At 42.4% G+C, this 22,779-nt stretch overlaps 2 protein-coding genes across 2 annotated transcripts; both read left to right on the forward strand.

The window, feature by feature from the left end:
* The first annotated feature begins 355 nt into the window (after positions 1–355).
* Positions 356–15,964, forward strand: LOC106610303 (dnaJ homolog subfamily B member 14). Its single transcript, XM_045722852.1, has 8 exons — positions 356–590; positions 3,038–3,221; positions 11,978–12,123; positions 12,970–13,158; positions 13,348–13,433; positions 13,898–14,007; positions 14,416–14,588; positions 15,016–15,964. Exons 1-8 carry the CDS (start codon positions 458–460, stop codon positions 15,138–15,140), a joined length of 1,146 nt encoding a protein of 381 aa, XP_045578808.1. The 5' UTR covers positions 356–457; the 3' UTR covers positions 15,141–15,964.
* Positions 15,965–17,022: 1,058 nt separating this feature from the next.
* On the forward strand, positions 17,023–19,867 carry LOC106610304 (group XIIA secretory phospholipase A2). Its single transcript, XM_014209584.2, has 4 exons — positions 17,023–17,432; positions 17,727–17,803; positions 18,240–18,405; positions 19,207–19,867. Exons 1-4 carry the CDS (start codon positions 17,165–17,167, stop codon positions 19,323–19,325), a joined length of 630 nt encoding a protein of 209 aa, XP_014065059.1. The 5' UTR covers positions 17,023–17,164; the 3' UTR covers positions 19,326–19,867.
* Positions 19,868–22,779: the final 2,912 nt, after the last annotated feature.

Below are 22,779 nucleotides of genomic sequence, written 5' to 3' on the forward strand. Positions count from 1 at the left end.
TCTGCAAAAAAAAAAGCAGTAGCAACACCAGGATCCACAGGGCCAAGGTGTCCACATGGAAAAAAGCAGCAGCGGACATTTCTGAATTCTTAACCAACGCGCCTTTACATTCATGAGAGTATCAATTTGTCACTTTTTCTGAGGCTATATGATGTATTGTTCAGTAGATTTACTATGTAACATTCATTTTACTTGTTTTTATCTCATGATTTATTTGATATGCTATCAGATTGCCGGGGGGTTACAAAAAAATATCTAAATGTGTTGAATGAATACAATGAATTTAAATAATAACTTGATGTAAATAACCAAACCTGTAGTTGTATTTAAATCAGGGAGCCAAATAAACGGCTGTTTCACCGATGCGATTCGGTTCCCGACGTTCACCAAAAAGATCCGTTTGTTCGGGAACTACCCATCACTACTGTCATCTGAGAGCCGGGGGGGAGGAAGAAAGATGGAAGGGAACAGAGACGAAGCAGAAAAATGTATAAATATAGCCACTAAATCTCTTGAAGCAGGAGACAAAGACAAGGCGGTGAAATTCTTAAACAAAGCAGAGAAGCTCTATCCAACCTACAAAGCGAAAGGTAAATATCTACGTTACTATATTTCAGTTCATTAGCCACGTTAGCTAGCCCGTTACACATTAAACACCGATTTAAAATACGATTTGGCAACTTACCTTGGAATATTGTCACTTGCAGTGCACGGATAATACGTAAACGAATAAATTATGAAATGGTTAAGTAACGTCATTAACGCTTTAAACTACCCAGGGCAAAGGAAGAAGTGACGTTTCTTTAAATTGCTAACTAGCATGCTAACAGTATGTATACTATGTCGCTAACTAGTTGACGTTAGCCATTTCTTAGCCCATTTTGTTGATTTAAGGTTGACACCATCCACTTAAATGTCTCAATTGACAAGTTGTTTCATTTTATAGTTCTGGTTTGGCTCAGTGACGAATGTGGACTGGCTATGCTAACTAGGCAATTGGCAAAGCTATTGCTAACTATAATTTACAAACTTTAGCTAACCTATATGAGCTAGCTAAATGTTGGATTGCCAACAAGTTCAGTTTTGTATTATGTGGTCAGTGGAGCCAAGTTCCCAGTCTGGGATGTTATCTCCCCACATGTATGGTCTTTCTCTTTCGCAATAACAAGGTCAACTGACTAAGCAAGTGATGCCTATGCACCAGTAAGTTAGCCAGCTAGGGGTTGTCTCCAGTGTCCTCATGACAGAAATGTAATTTTTAAATTGGTATCAATGTAGGCCTGATACTAGCTTAGTAAGGGACTTGGCTAACCAGCCGGACACAAGCCATGCCTGGCTGTGGTTATATTGATGTATGATGGTGATCCAGCAGCTACCTCGGGCCATAATCAATTGATCTGCTTATTGCTCTCAGCTGCCGTGATGTTTTGTAATTCATTGCTTTGTCTGTTGAAAAGTGTTTTTGTCTGTAAACAGACACTTACGTTTGAGTGAATCGTGTGCTTGCAATTGGCTGCTTGCATTATGGTCAATTGTGATTGGTAGCTGGCAGGCTGCACATTTTAAAAAGCTTCTGAAATGGTCAATACTAGTATGTCAGGCAGAAGGAGACATATTTACCTTGTTATGAAGGTAAATGGCAATTTCCACAGCAGCCATATATAATAGAACACATTATATTAGCTGAACAGTTGGCTATGTCACAGTTGACCGCAATTATTCCTCATGTTGGCTTAACTCTCACATCATGCAGTTAAACATGACCATTCACTAGGCACATTTAGTTGTAGTGAATACTCAAGGTTTGGTTAAATTGTGGTATTTATAATGGTCACCAAGGAGATGGCTATAGCAGCCTATTCACCTCACTCAAATCAATGTTTATTTGGTCATGTCCATTGGATACAGCAGGTGCAAACAGTACAGTGAAATGCTTACTTGCAAGCTCTTCCTCACCAATGCCTTATTCAATATCAAAAATGGAAAGAAATAGAAAAGTGGCTCTCTCACATTCTCAGCAGAAGTTCTGTTTTTGGAAATGGAGGTAATGTGGCTCGTGCAGGATGAGGTTAGCAAGATGAACAGGCTTGTCCACCTCAATCCCTTAATTGAATGATTGACCCAGAGCTGAGGGAACAATGGTAGCGCATTAGCCAGGGCTAAGCTGGGGCCACGGTAAGGTCTGATAGGGCAGTGGGCCAGGGAGAACCAAATCATCATATTCACCTTTTAAATTTCAGTTATTTATTTGATTAAATCGCATCAAGAAAGAATAGTTGGATTCTGAGGATTCAAGAAGATTGCATCTTGATTGAAGAAAAACAGCCACCCTCTTCAGTTCAGTGTCATGCAATAATACATTTACTACTTCAGCCATTAAGATGAGTATCTTTCCGGACATGTCAGTGTTCTCACTCTGGTGTGTATCCAACATAGTGTTCAGTTACCTGTGTAAACCTTCACATGAATTGCAGAGCTGTATTGCACAGTCTGGGTGCTGCCAGAGAGAACAGCGATGCACTGGGCACTATACTCAGGCTGTTGCTTAGGCTGCTGCTGCAGTGGTCATGGGTAGACTGACACAGAGAGCTGCTTTGTGTCATTGGAAAAGCTTAGCACATTCTCATTGAGCAACCAGAGCTGGATATAATCGCCTGCGGCTCTCGTGGAAGCATGACCAGATCTCCACTACAGCTCGTCTATGGAAGCCAACTGGATGCTGGGAACAATGTAACCTTAGTTTCTGTGTGTGAACCGCTGATGTTCCCTTGCATGGTGGTCTAACTTTCAAGAGCCTAGTGTTTCTCCCTGTAAGATTGAGTGCCAGTTTCCCGGAACCAGATTAAGGCTAGTCCTTGACTAAAAAAACACTTTCGATTGAAAATGAGAATGCTTTTTAGTCGAGGACCCGTCTTAATCTGGTTCTGTGAAATTTGCCCCTTTGAGTTCTTTGAAGTGCTTAGCTTTCTCTCTTTCTGAATGTGCCACGTCATGCTTTGTTCTTTCTTCTCCCTCTCATCTCTCTCTTCCCTCCTAGCCTTGTTGGACACCTTGACGAGGAACGGTAGCTCTGCGGGGAATGGCGGGCACTGCAGACAGCGTACTACAGACAGCTCCTCAGAGAGCACCAAGGCCCGGGCTGGTGGGCAGGACCAGGAGGCCGGAGGAGGCGAGCCCAGCACCAAGGGCTTCACCAAGGACCAGGTGGAGGGAGTGCAGAGGTGAGCAGGAGGCTTTTGACTTATTTTCCACTTGATTGCTCACTCCTGTAATCTGTTTGGGATTGGCTATCTGTTTGTAAAATCTCTGTTCCTCTCTCTTGTCCTCCGCCCTCCCTGACGGCCGTATGGTACGGTCCTCTGTCCCACTTCTCATGTGTGCAGCAGGCAGGCCTGTGTGTGTAGTTGTGTTGCTTCACTCTGGTGCATTCTCATGTGGCGATTAGGGAGGGAGGGCCACTTTCAGCCTGGTTGGGGTTGTGGGTATCACTCGACCCTGAGTTTTTGTAATCAATGGGAATTTAGTGGGTTTTTATTTTCGTTTGGGTACCTGTTAAGATGAGGAAATGGTGGATTGTAAATTCCCTTACTCACCTGAATTTCCTGTTGCATGTGTGTACAATAGATCATAAGTTACATTTTTTTTATAACCTGATGGTGGTTCTTCCCACAACAGGAAATTGATAATGATCTGTCACGTGAGCATGCTCTAACACAAATCAGAGGTATTTTAGATGAAACTTAAAGTATATCCTTCGCACCAAAAATAACTAACCCACTTACTCGGTGTCATTCTGTCTCAATCGAGGGACCATTAGTCAATGCTTTATGCTTGACATTCTGACAGTAGCTAACCCTTACTAGCCTAATCCCCTAGTCTTTTACCATGGTAAGACCCACATGCCTTACGCCTGGGCTCTGAAATCCATGTCCTCTCAAACCCTTTTACTAGCCTGTGGATCAGGAGTCTCCAACCTTTCCTAGCATGAGAGCTACTTAAAAAGAATCAACATCGCAAGGTGCTTTTTATTTTCGAGCTATCAAATGGGCACATTCTTCTCTCCCCTGCAACTCTTCCCAGGTCCTTAGTGTACAAGAGAAAGTTGTCTTCCATGTTTTCTGTCAATATATCTGGTAAAATAATTAAGCAATAAGGGCCGAGGAGGTGTGGTATATGGCCAATGTACCATGGCTAAGGGCTGTTCTTAGCACGACGCAACGTGGAGTGCCTGGACACAGCCCTTAGCCGTGGTATATTGGCCATATACCACAAACCCCCGAGGTGCCTTATTGCTATTATAAACTGGTTACCAATGTAATTATAACAGTAAAAATGAATGTTTTTGTATACTTTCTGATATACCACGGCTTTCAGTCAATCAGCATTCAGGGCTCAAACCACCCAGTTTATAATGGTTAATAAACAACTAAGGGGGGCCTTATAAAATCAGCGATTTCGCCCGCAAAATATATTGACCATTTTCCCCAAATTCTGTTCAATTTTTCACTTTTAAAATGACTATTGTTCATAGAGAACCAACGGAATGGGATGTTCTGAGTCCATGTCAATGCTTAAATCACATCACAAGACAAGTAAAACAATTATCATTGTAATTGCGCGTCTGGCACTTTAATTATGCATCTAGTGATTGAGGAATATGCCATGCTATGATGTGCCGGTCTAGCGATGGTTCTGTACTGCTCATTTCATGGCAAAGTTTGCAAATGACAAATAATAGATACAAATGATATACTTACTCATGATATACTTTTGATTTGAACGTGTAGATAGGTAGCCTACAAAACTAAAACTCATTCATTTATGGATCAAGCCTTAGCAGATTCTGAACTTTGCCGTTAACATTTAAGTGAAGGTTTTGGGGACAGTATTTATGGCAACCCACAAGACAGTTATGACATCAGCTGGCTACACACGGAGTGATAAACGCACGCACCACACAGACACACAGGCAATATTGCTGGAAATTAATGGGCAGATATTGTCTTATTTAAAAAAAAAAAAAAATAGTGGATAATCAGTAGTGCCAAAAGTGGATATTCAGGGGTGGGATAATGTTGCGTTGATTAGATAGTAGCTGGGAGTTTACGGTGTCTGATACTTGCGAGATTTGTTTGACAGTTTGCGGTGGAACACGTGAAAATTGCATGTACTTCCAGAATTGTTTGGCGAGTTACTCGTAGGTGGGCTGCGAGCCACTGGTAGGTAGCCCACTATAGACCTGTTGGAGACCCCTGCTGTGGATTATATAAAGTCAAGTGATGTCAAACAATCCATTGTGTCCAGATGACCATCCTGGTTTAAAGCCGTGGTATTCAAAGTCTGGGTCAGTGTAGTCGCCCAAAATAAACTTTTTATTTTTTCTACGGGGGACTAACAATTAAAAGAGTACAGATTATTGTATGGGACAATATACAAATGTTGCTGAGAATCATTTGAAAAATACAATTTTACTGAGTAAATGTACGTATTGGGTTCTTTTCATTTTTGAAAAGAGATGAGAAGGCTATGAATTGGAAGGTTATTTGTTGATGTAAAAATGAGATTTTCCAGATTTTAAGGCTGTCGTTAGATTTGGGGGGGGGTCGTGAGAAATGTTAAGATGGGCTATGGTTTAAATGCCAGGATGTTATACTCATTTCGGCTCATCTAGTAGCATTCGATGCACACTTTTCCACTATACATTGGAAGAGGTGGGCAGCAAGTGATTGGCTACTTGAAGAGAACTAGGGCCTAACAAAGCTACTTAATTGGGAAGATGCTAAATAGCAAAGCTTCTGCGTGGTGTTCAAATGTAGGCTAAGTAGTGTTTGTTCTCCTTAAAATGATCACGAGTATTGCATCGTAGGCTTCATCTTTGAAAACGGAAGTGTTTTTTTTCTTTTTGGGGGAGGGGGGGTGGAATTCTCAGTCTTCTCAGTTTCTTGTTCTCTTGGCCATCGTTAGCGCTTTTTAAACAAAATAATAAACCATCTTTTGATTTGTCAGTGTGTTTGCACTAGGGACTCGGGATGTGGCTGCGTTATTGTCATCTTAATCAGGCCTTTTGATTCGAACATAGATCGGTAGCCTAGCCTACAAAACTACAACTATTGAATTTATGGATCAAGCCTTAGAAGTCATTCTGATCTTGTTCCCGATGATCAGGGCTTTAGCTTATGTTGCTGTCCAGCGGTTCTGAATTTGCGATACACCCGACTGTTTTTTTTATTTTTTCTGTTCTATAGTCTTGATTTGAACATGTTGAGTTCTTGTGTGTGTACTATGCTATTTAATTTAATTTATATATGCTACAGCACTTTGATTTCACTAAAATATTTAGAAATTGAACCGAACGATCGGTTTCTGTCTTCAGTCCTTTTTAAATGAGAGATGGCTATATCATATGTCAAACTCATTCCATGGAGGGTCGAGTGACAGGGTTTTCGCTTCTCCCTTTGACTTGATTAATTAATGTCAGTGATTAGTAAGGAACTCTCCTCACCTGGTTGTCCAGGTCTTAATTCAACAGAAAAAATAAAAACCAGCAGACACTAGGCTATAAATGGAATGAGTTATACACCACTGGGCTATATGGTCTACTGCGGTATAGGTTGAATGTGATAGGCCTACTGAGGCTGGTTATAGAGAGACTATAACTCCATTCCTGATTAGAGAAATGAATCAAATTGGAAATGAGCTATTATCAGGCTGGTTAATGTGATGCATTTCTGTTGAATTTGGAAAAATCCACCTGCATGCAGCCCCACCCTCTCGGCCAATCAGTAGCCGCTACTGTGTTGCGGCCGTGGCACACTGCACACTTTTTACTGAACGGTACGTGCTAAATAGTATGTAGTTAGCTAGTATGGGTCTTTGGACACTGATTGTTGTTGGACCCCGAGTCATACCAACCGTGGTGGATTCCGTGGGGGGGTTCTAGAATGATCTCCCTTGAGAGTTTTTGTTTAACACCTTTCTGTGTCACTGTTGCATCATTGCAGTCCCCATAGGCCAGGGTAGGTGACTGGGACTAGGAGCTCTGAGCGACTGATGTCCCTGGTGAACAGAAGTGCTGCTAATAATGGGCAGAGTGTAGCCTAGGCCTCCACCACCTTCCCCTAGCGAGGTCGTCTGATGGTAGTTAGATGGTTCTATTGGGCTCCAAGTTTTCTCTAGCATCTTTGTTTCCTTAATTAACCCTGCAGTTGACCTACAGGATCACTCATAATCCCCCATTCCAGTGTGTTGTACTCGGAGGGGGGTGTAAAACTTCTCTACTGTACTATGAGCCAGCCAACAACACACTTATGTAGGGAAGGCTGCTGTTGAAACAATTACTCAGCTCAACATTTTGGAGTTGGGTTTGAAGTTGAAGCCTGCGGAATATTTGCAGTGTTTGCTGAGCTAATGACAGCAGACGGGTTGTCTGTGTATTTGTATGCGAGTCTTTCATGGCAGAGCTGTTTCGGTGGCTTGTTGTGGTCGGCTTTGCGCCATTGGTGGTGTGTGGGGACCGTTAATCAGCTGCTCAATGAGGACACTGCGGTGTTCTACACACCATGCTATCGCTATGGGAACCTCGGACTCGGCAAGGTGCCCATAAGGCCAGTGAGAGAGGGGAAGGGAGAGGGACTGAGAGAGTGAGACAAAAGAGAGCTGTGACACCTCGTTATGGCAACACTCACATGATGTTGGTCAGGCCTACCAAGCACTTAGTCCCATTGTGAAGAGCGTAAGACTGTATGTTTTCTAAGATGCTGTGTTTATATGTTTAGAGACTAACCTGTCATTTTTGTTAAACCCTACGCTGCATGTAGGCCTGTTTTAACCTCAATTGAAAAGTACACAGTGACATCAGCATATATTTGATTATTCTAATTGAATGTTAATGTAACAGTCTGGCAGGTATCTCAGGTGGTTCTCCTTGGAGACTGGAGGCAATCTCTCTTCTGCATGTCATGCAATCAACTCTGTGTATTGCGTTTGAACTCTCCTGCTCTGTTCTGCCACCAATGTTGACTTGCCCTCTTGTGGTTTCAAATGGTACTCCAGCAGCACAGTTTTCTAAACCCAGAGGCGCAACAAGACTTCTGGGAACACTTGCGAAACAGACCAACAGACCAGAAGTGAAAATTCTTCACTTGGATGTTAATTTTCTCTAAATCTAAAGGCACAACCTAGATACTTTCCAAATACTAGTACTTGAAGCAAAAAAGATCCGTTAGAGGTTTTTTGTCTTGCTTTTGGGCCAAATGTGATCTGTGCTACAACCCTCATGATGAATCAGATCTACTGCATTGTAATAAACTAGGTTTATATCTGTTTCCTGGTCATGTGTAACATTGCCCTGATGAATCACTCACTGTAATCTCTCTTCTTAAAGGATAAAGCAGTGTAAGGGCTACTAGTACCATTGTAATAAACTCTCCCTCCAGGATAAAGCAGTGTAAGGACTACTAGTACCATTGTAATAAACTCTCCCTCCAGGATAAAGCAGTGTAAGGGCTACTAGTACCATTGTAATAAACTCTCCCTCCAGGATAAAGCAGTGTAAGGGCTACTAGTACCATTGTAATAAACTCTCCCTCCAGGATAAAGCGGTGTAAGGACTACTAGTACCATTGTAATAAACTCTCCCTCCAGGATAAAGCGGTGTAAGGACTACTAGTACCATTGTAATAAACTCTCCCTCCAGGATAAAGCAGTGTAAGGACTACTAGTACCATTGTAATAAACTCTCCCTCCAGGATAAAGCAGTGTAAGGACTACTAGTACCATTGTAATAAACTCTCCCTCCAGGATAAAGCAGTGTAAGGACTACTAGTACCATTGTAATAAACTCTCCCTCCAGGATAAAGCAGTGTAAGGACTACTAGTACCATTGTAATAAACTCTCCCTCCAGGATAAAGCGGTGTAAGGACTACTAGTACCATTGTAATAAACTCTCCCTCCAGGATAAAGCAGTGTAAGGACTACTAGTACCATTGTAATAAACTCTCCCTCCAGGATAAAGCAGTGTAAGGACTACTAGTACCATTGTAATAAACTCTCCCTCCAGGATAAAGCAGTGTAAGGACTACTAGTACCATTGTAATAAACTCTCCCTCCAGGATAAAGCAGTGTAAGGACTACCAGTACCATTGTAATAAACTCTCCCTCCAGGATAAAGCAGTGTAAGGATTACTAGTACCATTGTAATAAACTCTCCCTCCAGGATAAAGCAGTGTAAGGACTACTAGTACCATTGTAATAAACTCTCCCTCCAGGATAAAGCAGTGTAAGGACTACTAGTACCATTGTAATAAACTCTCCCTCCAGGATAAAGCAGTGTAAGGATTACTAGTACCATTGTAATAAACTCTCCCTCCAGGATAAAGCAGTGTAAGGACTACTAGTACCATTGTAATAAACTCTCCCTCCAGGATAAAGCAGTGTAAGGACTACTAGTACCATTGTAATAAACTCTCCCTCCAGGATAAAGCAGTGTAAGGACTACTAGTACCATTGTAATAAACTCTCCCTCCAGGATAAAGCGGTGTAAGGACTACTAGTACCATTGTAATAAACTCTCCCTCCAGGATAAAGCAGTGTAAGGACTACTAGTACCATTGTAATAAACTCTCCCTCCAGGATAAAGCAGTGTAAGGACTACTAGTACCATTGTAATAAACTCTCCCTCCAGGATAAAGCGGTGTAAGGACTACTAGTACCATTGTAATAAACTCTCCCTCCAGGATAAAGCAGTGTAAGGACTACTAGTACCATTGTAATAAACTCTCCCTCCAGGATAAAGCAGTGTAAGGACTACTAGTACCATTGTAATAAACTCTCCCTCCAGGATAAAGCAGTGTAAGGACTACTAGTACCATTGTAATAAACTCTCCCTCCAGGATAAAGCAGTGTAAGGACTACCAGTACCATTGTAATAAACTCTCCCTCCAGGATAAAGCAGTGTAAGGATTACTAGTACCATTGTAATAAACTCTCCCTCCAGGATAAAGCAGTGTAAGGACTACTAGTACCATTGTAATAAACTCTCCCTCCAGGATAAAGCAGTGTAAGGACTACTAGTACCATTGTAATAAACTCTCCCTCCAGGATAAAGCAGTGTAAGGATTACTAGTACCATTGTAATAAACTCTCCCTCCAGGATAAAGCAGTGTAAGGACTACTAGTACCATTGTAATAAACTCTCCCTCCAGGATAAAGCAGTGTAAGGACTACTAGTACCATTGTAATAAACTCTCCCTCCAGGATAAAGCGGTGTAAGGACTACTAGTACCATTGTAATAAACTCTCCCTCCAGGATAAAGCGGTGTAAGGACTACTAGTACCATTGTAATAAACTCTCCCTCCAGGATAAAGCGGTGTAAGGACTACTAGTACCATTGTAATAAACTCTCCCTCCAGGATAAAGCAGTGTAAGGACTACTAGTACCATTGTAATAAACTCTCCCTCCAGGATAAAGCAGTGTAAGGACTACTAGTACCATTGTAATAAACTCTCCCTCCAGGATAAAGCAGTGTAAGGACTACTAGTACCATTGTAATAAACTCTCCCTCCAGGATAAAGCGGTGTAAGGACTACTAGTACCATTGTAATAAACTCTCCCTCCAGGATAAAGCAGTGTAAGGACTACCAGTACCATTGTAATAAACTCTCCCTCCAGGATAAAGCAGTGTAAGGACTACCAGTACCATTGTAATAAACTCTCCCTCCAGGATAAAGCAGTGTAAGGACTACTAGTACCATTGTAATAAACTCTCCCTCCAGGATAAAGCAGTGTAAGGATTACTAGTACCATTGTAATAAACTCTCCCTCCAGGATAAAGCGGTGTAAGGACTACTAGTACCATTGTAATAAACTCTCCCTCCAGGATAAAGCAGTGTAAGGACTACTAGTACCATTGTAATAAACTCTCCCTCCAGGATAAAGCAGTGTAAGGACTACTAGTACCATTGTAATAAACTCTCCCTCCAGGATAAAGCAGTGTAAGGACTACTAGTACCATTGTAATAAACTCTCCCTCCAGGATAAAGCAGTGTAAGGACTACTAGTACCATTGTAATAAACTCTCCCTCCAGGATAAAGCAGTGTAAGGACTACTAGTACCATTGTAATAAACTCTCCCTCCAGGATAAAGCAGTGTAAGGATTACTAGTACCATTGTAATAAACTCTCCCTCCAGGATAAAGCAGTGTAAGGACTACTAGTACCATTGTAATAAACTCTCCCTCCAGGATAAAGCAGTGTAAGGACTACTAGTACCATTGTAATAAACTCTCCCTCCAGGATAAAGCAGTGTAAGGACTACTAGTACCATTGTAATAAACTCTCCCTCCAGGATAAAGCAGTGTAAGGATTACTAGTACTAGTACCATTGTAATAAACTCTCCCTCCAGGATAAAGCAGTGTAAGGACTACTAGTACCATTGTAATAAACTCTCCCTCCAGGATAAAGCAGTGTAAGGACTACTAGTACCATTGTAATAAACTCTCCCTCCAGGATAAAGCGGTGTAAGGACTACTAGTACCATTGTAATAAACTCTCCCTCCAGGATAAAGCAGTGTAAGGATTACTAGTACCATTGTAATAAACTCTCCCTCCAGGATAAAGCAGTGTAAGGACTACTAGTACCATTGTAATAAACTCTCCCTCCAGGATAAAGCAGTGTAAGGACTACTAGTACCATTGTAATAAACTCTCCCTCCAGGATAAAGCAGTGTAAGGGCTACTAGTACCATTGTAATAAACTCTCCCTCCAGGATAAAGCAGTGTAAGGACTACTAGTACCATTGTAATAAACTCTCCCTCCAGGATAAAGCAGTGTAAGGATTACTAGTACCATTGTAATAAACTCTCCCTCCAGGATAAAGCAGTGTAAGGACTACTAGTACCATTGTAATAAACTCTCCCTCCAGGATAAAGCGGTGTAAGGACTACTAGTACCATTGTAATAAACTCTCCCTCCAGGATAAAGCGGTGTAAGGATTACTATGAAGTCCTGGGCACCAGTAAGGAGGCCAATGAGGAGGAGCTGAAGAAAGCCTACAGGAAACTAGCACTCAAGTTCCACCCAGACAAAAACCAAGCCCCCGGAGCTACAGAGGCCTTCAAAAGTAAGTTTCACATGCATTGTTTCTGTGTTCGGTGCCAATCACATTTATTTGGCTGTAATGTAGACTACAGGTCTTCACGGATCCACCTGTAACTGATTTCGGGACCCGGGAGAGTCCGGAACCAGAATTCTAAATAATGTCACAGGTCTGGGTTGGATCTGATATGATTGACACAGGACTCGGGTATGTGTAATTTTAACCGACTTGTCCGGAAGGTACAAATCCGAACACGACTGCTGCAGTAGAGGGAGAGAAATTGTATAATTTATGCTGCTGCTCTTGTTTTCACGAGTGGCGAGTGTAGGTTGTTGGCCAATCATTAGTCATCAGTGGCAATGGGCTACACCCATCGAGCCTTACTCCATGTGTGGCAAAAGTTAGGAGATATCTAATCAGTGGAAGACGGAATTAAAATAACGGCGTTAAAGGAGAAGAATGGGCTACAACAACCAATAGGCAGGCAGGCTGCTACTTATCTGAACAGTTTGTAACTGTAAGATCAGGAAGTGTATGCACTGCAGCCTCAGCCTAGCTTCTCCCGGTTTGATGCAGTCTAGACAGGCACTACGTACTCGTGTTTGATGATAAATAACCGAGCTATGGCAGCTGTTAGTCTACTATAGCGCCAGTCAGCTTGGTTGGTTGCTGTCTCTCCCTCCCTCTCCCGCCTGCTAGAACGGTCTCACTCACTCGGCTCTGGTTAATAAAGTAGCTTTAAAAAATGACTTCTTCTGCTTCCCTCACCGTTTGCAGATCAGTGTAAAATGGGCATCGGATCCGAGCCAATATCTCCTTTTTCGCTCGCGTAATGTCACACTTATTGACACGAGTGTGTGGTTCTAACAGAGATCGGCAACGCCTACGCCGTGCTTAGCAACCCAGACAAGAGAAAGCAGTATGACCTCACGGGGGCGGAGGAGCCTACCAGCCCTGGCCACGCCCACAGCCAAGGGTTTGACTTCCACCGGGGCTTCGAGGCCGACATCACTCCCGAGGACCTCTTCAACATGTTCTTCGGAGGAGGATTCCCCTCTTGTAAGAGACACGCATACATTTTGAAGTTACTTTCATCAAGTGGTTTGTTTGTCTCAATGTTTAATAAACAAGTCTTAATTCATTACATCAATTAAATACAATTGTCTTGCTCAAACATGAATGTTTATAAAAGGAGTGTTGTATTGCAAGTCTTCGCCGAGTCACTAACAGGGTACCTCCTCTCCACAGCGGCTGCCCACACGTTCACCAACGGCAGGACGCGATACAGCCAGCAGACGGACCAAAGACGGGAGAGAGCAGAGGAGAGGGGAGAGGTATGCATGTCTGGCATCTACACTGCCAGATGTATACTGTGACTGTCAATATAATACCTAGTGAGTCTGGGATAACTTCAGGCCAGGCTTCCCTAGCAGACCCCCCTCTACGAGCTATGGGAGTCTCGGCAGTGTATTGCAGGCTCTGTTTTTAGTGAAGGACACAGCTGTTCCAGCCTTGACTGGGATGAGCTCTAGTTAATTTCGGTGTGCTCCATAGTAAAGCAGGAAAAGTGCAAAGTCACTAACAGGACAGTACATGTCTTAACATATTAAATAGTAATATATGCCATTTAGCTGACTCTTTTGTCCCAAGCAGCTTATTCATTTGTGCATATATTTTACCTATGGGTGGTCCCGGGAATCAAACGACTTATCCTGCCGTTGCAAGCGCTATGCTCTACCACCTGAGCTGCAGGACAAAATTAGTGTATGTTTAGTGATTTTTGTAATCTGTTGTCCAGGGAGGGTTCTCCATGTTTATCCAGCTGATACCCATCGTTGTACTGATCCTGGTGTCCATCTTGAGCCAACTGATGGTGTCTACTCCCCCCTACAGCCTCTACTCCAGACTGTACGTGTACACACACACACACACACACTGGGGTCGTGCTCAGTATGGCGCACTGTTTTGCAACAGAAAATGAAAATCTGTGTTCCTATTGGATACATCATGCATTTAGGTGGTACCACTCTGTTTCAAAACGTTTTCTCCCACCTGAACACGACCCAAGCCTATTATTCTGTACCTCTGCTCCACATGCTCGGTGCTGAAAAATACTGTCAAATGGTGACATGGTAGGTGTATGTAATGGACACACCTACCAGTAAACTACTGAAGCATTTATTGTGTGCTTTTGATCATTCCCATTGCCTCCTCTCTTCACCTGGTATAAAGATAGGATGCATAAAAAGAGCTGTAGATCGAGCTGTTTTCAGAACAGCCATATGTAACCTGATGCCTGTCCTCCGTCCTCTCCAGGTCCACGGGGCAGACGGTTAAACGGCAGACGGAGAACCTGCATGTAGATTACTACGTCAACAGAGACTTCAAGACAGAGTACAAGGGCTCCAATCTGCAGAAGGTCGAGAAGAACGTGGAGGAGGACTACGTGTCTTATGTCAGAAACAACTGCTGGAAGGAGAGGCAGACGAGTAGGTGTCCATCATGTCTCTCTTAGTTGTTCATACCGTTTCTGTACCATACCAGGTATTACCAGAAGTATTACAACAATTTAGGCAACAGGGATCTTGATCCAGGAGGAGATTGAATGTCTCTGCTGTAATCTAGCCACGTAGCTAGCAAGTTAGAAAACCAAATGCATAGCTGGAGCTCTGAGCTGGATATAATTTTACACAGATTTCTTATAGTTATAAGCAGTGGCGTAGCATGCAGCTCCTGCAGGGTATAATTACAGTGAGGACTTCAATCAAATTAGCCCCATGTGAAGCAATACAAGTACCCCTACAAACACGCATTCATTTCTTTCTATTTTGTGACGAAAGCATTCCCTCGAAGTAGCTTAGTGTGACATGGTTGATAGTGACTGACTCTTCTGTTCATCTCCCCCTTCTTTCTCAGAAACGGACTTGCTGTACGCTGCTAAGGTCTACAGGGACGACCGCCTGCGTAAGAAGGCTGAGCTGATGACCATGGATAACTGCAAGGAGCTGGACAGACTAAATGACCTGTTCAGGGGGGGCTGAGCCCGCCTGACGCCGCAGGCTCCCACAGGACGCTTTTAAAAGAGATATATATATATATATATATGTATGTAAATGTTTTTTTTTTTAAGGAAAAACCATGGAGATTAAAAGGAGGAAAAATATAAAAAGTGATTAGCCTTACTGTTGAAGTTGTAAGTTGTCCCCATCCCTCCCCCAGTAGCCATCTTTCCATCCTCCTCACCACCCCCTCCTCCCTGGGAACTGCCTTGCTGCATCTCAATGAACCAACTGAAGAATAGACCAACCTCTTTCTCGTCTCTTTGCTTGTCCTTTTTGTGTTTTTTGGAAATAAGAACCCACTCTGGGAATGAACACTGACTGTAAAAGCAGAAGGCTTTGTGGTGGTGCCTCTTGAGTATTGAAGCGCCAAGCATTCTGCTGTAACAAGCAAATCACAATCTTCTTCACTCTAGATAACTACTTCACCTGCTTGACTTAAAACAAGACTTTTAGGCTCATCTGGAGATGCTGCCCTCCTTCCAATCCATACATTAGCAGTGCTAGTATTGTGAGGAACCCAGAGAATGCTTCCTAGCTACCACGGTGGAACCTACAGTGGAACCTTGTGTGGAGTTCCATGGACCTTGAAGTTCATTCCGCAGATGAAGAAATGGCCACGGTCTCACTTGAACTTTTTTGGCCTGGGGAAAAAATGTGAAGTTGGAACCATAATCTTCATCAATTGCTGTACATTTTTCATTTTGAATGTTTGAAAATTTATGGAGTTATTTAAGTATGAAAAACAAGGGTTTTCTTCATTGCTCGAATTAATCATTTGAATAAACAATAAATTATTACCAGAAGCAGTTTTGATTTGTTTCGAGCACAAGAGCTTGTGTGTATGAAGCAGATGGTAGGGCAGGTTAAACACCCTTTTAAAATGTGTTAATAATACTCAGACTGTAGGCCTATTCCCTCCACATAATATTCTCCCTGGCATACAGATCCATTACTCTATTCATTTCTATACAGTCTCACTTTTGTTTTGCAGGAAGCCTTATTCTCAACCTAGTATGGCCTCACCATATTTATGAGGCTTGTAAAAGATGTGTTGAGGTGGATTTGTATGGCCTCATGCTCCAGCTTGGTACCCAAACAGGTCGGTACTGTGATTCATAAAACTGCAATGCAACTGAACAAGTCTACTAGAAAGGTGCTTTGCTGTTTTTCCTGGAAGTCCACGAGAATTGTAGTGGTGTTTCTGAAAAATACATAGTGTAGAGGCCTACAGTGATTATCACTTGTATTGATTAATATCAGTGGTGGGAAAAGTACTCCATTGTAATACTTGAGTAAAAGGAAAGATACCTTAATAGAAAATTACAAAAGTAAGTCACCCAGTAAAATACAAAGTATTTGGTTTTAAATGTATCAAAAGTCATTGGAACTGCTGAAATGTACTTAAGTAGTAATAGTATAAACCAGAATCAAATGCTGTATATTAAGCAAACCAGAAGGCCCGATTTTCTTGCTTTGCTCAGACATAATTTTCAACGGAAGCATTTGTGTTTAGTGAGTCTGCCAGATCAGAAGCAGTAGGGATGACCAGGGATGTTCTCTTGATGTGTACTTTTGGGTGTCACGGAAAATGTATGGAGTAAAAAGTACATTCTTTTCTTTAGAAATGTCGTAAATGTTGGCAAAAATATAAATGGTAAAGTACAGATACCCCTCCAAAAAACTACTGATTAATATTGCCTTAAAACAGAAAGCAAGACAATTTCTCAGTAAAAATCAAATCAGTCATGAATATACATTTGTTCGTGGCATGCATGAACTTTGAACATATGTGGGCGTTGAGTGACCACGTGTACTGTAAGTGCAAACGTATCTATTGTCACTGATAGGCTTGTTGCTGTCACGTGACTAATCCCATAACCTGGAAAGGGAATTGTACGACAGGCGATTTGTTGACATCGACTAGGACCTATAGTGTAACATTTGGGAAAGTGTGAAATGATTTTCTACCGACGTTTGGTGCAGTCATTTAACTTTGGATTCACATGCCGACCAATTGCAACTATTTTCTATCATCCGGTGCTGTCATCATGCATCATAACACTTGCATCCCGGTTTTTCTCGTTGGCTTACTATCTTTCTATGTATTTCTGAGCTGTGTGTCTTCATGTAGTAAGGAACCTGAAACACCGGACTGGCGAATGACTTTAAAAACCATTCGCAATGGGATCCATAACATTGACAAATACCTCAACGTTGCTCTGGACTTATTTGGAGGACAAGATGGACTGTGTCACTATGAATGCAGCGATGGTAAGGTCTCTCTCAGGCCACACACACGGTCAATACTTGTTGGTAATGGAAACAAAACATGGCCATAACTACTTAGCTTATTATGCAGACAAGCCATTTATTAAAAAGCTCAGTTGAAAGTGATTATGTTCCACAAACAAAGCAGATAAGCACCACTGTAGCTATCTTGAGTTGTAAACCATTAAACTGGTACAGTGCCACCCCCAACCCACTCTGTAGTCTCTCTGAACAGGTTAACTCTCTCAACAAGATTAAAGAACTCTGAACACCTCTACCTTTGCTCTTTCCTTGCAGGTTACAAACCAGAACCCCGGCCTGGTTACAAACCAACCCCACCCAATGGATGTGGGTCACCCCTGTTCGGATTCCAGGTGAGTTAGTGTCATGTCTGACTTTGATCTATAGCAGTGGTCTTCCCTATTAGTCCTGTGGGGGGTGCAGTGTGTGCAGACTGTTGTCCCAGTCCAACACTAACCCACCTGATTTAGCAACTCAGGGTTTTTATGATTAGCAGAGACCTGTGTTTCAGACCGTGAAGCCTACACACACTATAGTGTATTGCTATAGCTGCGGCTCTTCAGGACCAGAAATGAAGACACCCCCCCACAAAAAATAGTTTATTTTATTGTCACATACCCGGATATGTGTAGTGAAATGTGTTGTTTTACAGGGTCAGCCATAGTAGTGCAGCTCCCCTGTATGGCGACCACTGTTTTATAGGAATGTTATTAAACCTGTCATATTATATATTGCATTGAATATTTGTGAGCATTGATCTAATGTTCAACTCTTTTGTCTACTGTACAGTTTGACATCGGCATCCCGTCCTTGACCAAGTGCTGTAACCAGCACGACCGTTGCTATGACACCTGTAACCGTGATAAACACGACTGTGACAATGAGTTCCAGGAATGCCTGGAGACCATCTGTAGGAGATTACAGAAGATGTTGGGACTGGCCCAGAGTGTCCAAGGTAAGATGGAACCTGGGTTGTGTTCATTAGGGCATGCAACAGAAAACGTTTTACAACGGAACACGACAATGAGTGTTTCTTATTGTAGTTCCTGCCTGTTTCAGTCTGTTATCTTCCATGTGTTGCCTAATGAACACCACACTGATTCATGTATTGACAAGCTCCCAGTGTTGAACACAGAGCAGGACTTGACTCAAGCATTCCTCACAGTTAATTCATACTGAATGCTGCGCTCACCATTGTCAATTGTTTCACTTCACTGGTGAGTTCAGCATTCAGTCTGGTTTAACCAGGCTAACAATCTTGCTGGTGGGGAAGATCATACAACTCATCCATATTAGGGCAAGCAACAGAAAACGGGTGGTTCAAGTCCTGAATGCTGATTGGCTGAAAGCCGTGGTATATCATACCGTATACCACGGGTATGAAAAAACATTGTATTTTTAATGCACCTATTAAGTTGGTAACCAGTTTATAATAGCAATAAGTCATCTTGGGGGTTTGTGGTATATGGCCAATATACCACGGCTAAAGGCTGCATCCAGACACTCTGTGTTGTGTCGTGCATAAGAACAGCCCTTAGCCGTGGTATATTGGCCATATACCACACCCCCTCGGGCCATATTGCTTAATTATAGTACTGCAATGTTGAGGTAGCTAGCACAAGCATTTCACTGCACCTTTTATACCTGCTGTAAACTGTGCACGTGACAAATAACATTTGATATTGATTAATTTTTCTGTGTGTTTCATATGTCTGTATAACATGATCAACTCGTGTTTCCATGTCTCTCTATACAGCGTGTGAGAATACTGTGACCCTGCTGTTTGAGGCTGTCATGCACATGGGGTGTAAACCTTACATGGACAGCCAGAGAGACTCCTGCATATGCAAATTTGAAGTCAAGAGGGATCTATGAGCTGCCATCCAGAGGGGATTCTGGAATAGTCAAGCCACCAGAGAAACATTGAAGTAAATGTGCATCTCGGGATAGAGCTGTGGAAGTTTCCATTGATAACAATGTGCTAAGCCTTGTGAAGGGGCCTGGATGTGCTCTCAATTAATGAACGTTGGGTGATCTGAGTTTTTAAATTGCTATTTGCTAATTTTGTAGAATTGTTCTCCTATGCAAAGGTTGTTTAGTGGTTGTTGTCATGTATGTCATTTGTTTGTTCTGCCACACATTTATATGAAGTATAAATTAAGAGAGAATATGAATGTTTTATAATAAGGTAAGAAGACATTGAAAGACAAATGTATGACTACAAGCACATAATGATACAGTGATGAGGGTAATGGCCACATTATATTGCCCAGTAAGTGTATTGTTTTGGCTACTTTTTAATGATTTATATTAAATATGTAAATAGGCTGATAAATTAATGTACACAACATGTTTACCTGTTGATGGAGTGTTGCCCCAGTGGTTATGTTGTAGTTACATAAAATGTTTGGAAAACCCCCGCTGTTCCATGCTTTTATTTTTGTTTTGTTGTTTGAGCTTTGTTGAGCTTGCCTCATTCACAGGCATGCATACGGAAACATGCATTTTGTTTTTACAGTATCCCTCTGTATAATGTCCAAAGATGTGTGTGTATATAATATACTGTGTTGATAATGGGAGAGTTCGTTTTGCCTGGCCCGGTGCCCCGGGTGAACGGAGTTACTATTTTTAGACCATTCCATTGGTCGTTCAATGAAATCTTCACCCGCCCGGGGCATCGTGCCATGCAAAACGAACTGGCCCATTGAAATAGAGTTCTGCGCGGTACTGATTAATTCAGCCCGCTTCCGCTCGCACCCGCAGCTTTTAATACCACATCTGCTGGCTTTCTAAATCAAATCAAATGTATTTATATAGCCCTTCTTACATCAGCTGATATCTCAAAGTGCTGTACAGAAACCCAGCCTAAAACCCCAAACAGCAAGCAATGTAGGTGTAGAAGCACGGTGGCTAGGAAAAACTCCCTAGAAAGGCCAAAACCTAGGAAGAAACCTAGAGAGGAACCAGGCTATGAGGGGTGGCCAGTCCTCTTCTGGCTGTGCAGGGTGGAGATTATAACAGCACATGGCCTAGATGTTCAAATGTTCATAAAATTTTCATAGCCGATCTTTGAGAGTATCTCTACCGCTCCTGCTGTCTCTAGAGAGTTGAAAACAGCAGGTCTGGGACAGGTAGCACTTCCGGTAAATAGGTCAGGGTTCCATAGCTGCAGGCAGAACAGTTGGAAATGGAGCAGCAGCACGGCCAGGTGAACTGGGGACAGCAAGGAGTCATCAAGCCAGGTAGTCCTGAGGCATGGTCCTAGGGCTCAGGTCCTCCGAGAGAGAGAGAGAAAGAAAGAAAGAGAGAATTAGAGAGAGCATATTTAAATTCACACAGGACACCGGAAAAGACGAGAAATACTCCAGATGTGACAGACTGACCCTAGCCCCCCGACACATAAACTACTGCAACATAAATACTGGAGGCTGAGACAGGAGGGGTCAGGAGACACTGTGGCCCCATCCGATGAAACCCCAGGACAGGGCCAAACAGGTAGGATATAACCCCACCCAATTTGCCAAAGCACAGCCTCCACACCACTGGAGGGATATCTCCAACCACCAACATACCATCCTGGGACAAGGCCGAGTATAGCCCACAAAGATCTCCGCCACGGCACAGCCCAAGGGGGGGCACCAACCCAGACAGGAAGACCACGTCAGTGACTTCTATCCGACTCTCATCCGCTACCGCAAGAACCAATCCCAAACCCAACCGAAGTCCAGCAATATTATTTTAGGCGAATGTGACGCATCTCATTTGCCAGCCATGGTCGCAGCAATTTTGCGCCCTATGTAAGCAATATCAAAATGCGCAAAATTAACCTAAGAAATAGTTTAAATTACAAGAGATTCTCACGTGGCCCATTATATTAGGCTATCGGTATTACTGCGCTATATCAACCAATAGGCTAGAAGCAGTTTGAATAGAGCAGTTGGGACACTTGCACTTTCTCTTGAGCTACGTTTTATAGCCTCGGTTTTAGGAGTGAGACGATTTTCAGACAGTGACACATGCCAATAAAGCCCCTTACTTTGAATTGAATTGATCAATATTTATTTCAGGACAATGTAGTAAACTATAGCCAACTCATATTTATGAAGTAGCCTACATTGATTGCCTTGAAAAGATAACTGCCCCGTGCTTCTCCGCCCATGCATAGACTATATAGACTGCTTTATTTCGCATGTGTGGCTACTGAATATGAGGCAGCAAGAACGATGAGAGCGGACACTTGTACATTCTCTTGAACTACGTTTTGCATGTAGGATATAGCCTACCTTGTAGGAGGATAATTTGCAGGCAGAGACAAATAAATGGGTAATTAATATTTATTTAAAATGAAAGGTTCGCTCACCATGGTAGCCTATCCGCGCGTTACGCATTTTCAATCCTTTTTTATTATTTCACCTGGACTAACGTTGGTTGAGCGTCCTCAACTTCTTTCCATTGTCAATACCCTATTTATTTACAGACACTGTAGTAAACTGTAGTCTAATCATATTTTATGTAATTTTCTTGAAAAGACGACTGCCACTTGATTCTCCTCCCATGCATAGGAAGCCTACTCTATTTCACTGAGACCAGACTATAAACACTCCGGGACTAATTCATGTGGACAGATGAAACGGCGAGAATCTGTCAATGCTCATGTAAGATTATGTGGTTATGAGCAACATTGAGAGGTTCAATTAATCTGCCCAGGCGCCCGACTATGAGTGTTTTTTACCGGGTGAAAGTTGATTGCGTTTGTTTTGGAACCGGCCTGCTTTCCGGGCGTGAGACAGGTGCCCGGTTCAAAACCCATGGAGAAATCCGCTCAAAACAAAAGTGACGTAATTAGCACGTGGAGGGAAAAGTACGGTTCTGTGTTTTCACACGCAAAAGTGATTTCTTTTGACAAAAAAAGCATTATCTGCCTACCTAATGAAAACTAGTTTGAAAATGCAAACATATTTTGAATGGAAAAGAGATGTAGGCCCATGTATGTTTCTGGATGATGCGCCATGCTGCCTTGTTGGCAGAGTGGCACAGACTACTGTTTGGTTTGAAAAAGGCACTCTTCCCTTAGTGCTTTTGCCAATTCACGTCAAAGGACATACACCGATGCCCCGCGGTTCACCATTTAATTTTTTATTTATTTAACCTTTATTTAACCAGGAAAAACCCATTGAGACTCAGAGTCGCTTTTTCAATTGAGACCTGGCCGAGAAGGCAGCAACAATCAATACATGACAGAATTAAAACATACAACAATACAATTCAACATGATCCAGCCTAAAAAAAAGCATTTACACTCCTCTGTAACAGAGTCTCCCATCAATAT

The sequence above is a fragment of the Salmo salar genome, chromosome ssa08, assembly GCF_905237065.1.
Source record: "Salmo salar chromosome ssa08, Ssal_v3.1, whole genome shotgun sequence".
NCBI classification, from domain to species: domain Eukaryota; kingdom Metazoa; phylum Chordata; class Actinopteri; order Salmoniformes; family Salmonidae; genus Salmo; species Salmo salar.

Coding starts and splice junctions, on each gene's coding strand:
- LOC106610304 (XM_014209584.2), top strand. CDS start 17,165: ATGCCGACCAATTGCAACTATTTTCTATCATCCGGTGCTGTCATCATG. Junction 17,433..17,726: donor TCACTATGAATGCAGCGATG/GTAAGGTCTCTC, acceptor CTTTCCTTGCAG/GTTACAAACCAGAACCCCGG. Junction 18,406..19,206: donor ACTGGCCCAGAGTGTCCAAG/GTAAGATGGAAC, acceptor CTCTCTATACAG/CGTGTGAGAATACTGTGACC.
- LOC106610303 (XM_045722852.1), top strand. CDS start 458: ATGGAAGGGAACAGAGACGAAGCAGAAAAATGTATAAATATAGCCACT. Junction 13,434..13,897: donor GAGCAGAGGAGAGGGGAGAG/GTATGCATGTCT, acceptor TCTGTTGTCCAG/GGAGGGTTCTCCATGTTTAT. Junction 14,589..15,015: donor CTGGAAGGAGAGGCAGACGA/GTAGGTGTCCAT, acceptor CTTCTTTCTCAG/AAACGGACTTGCTGTACGCT.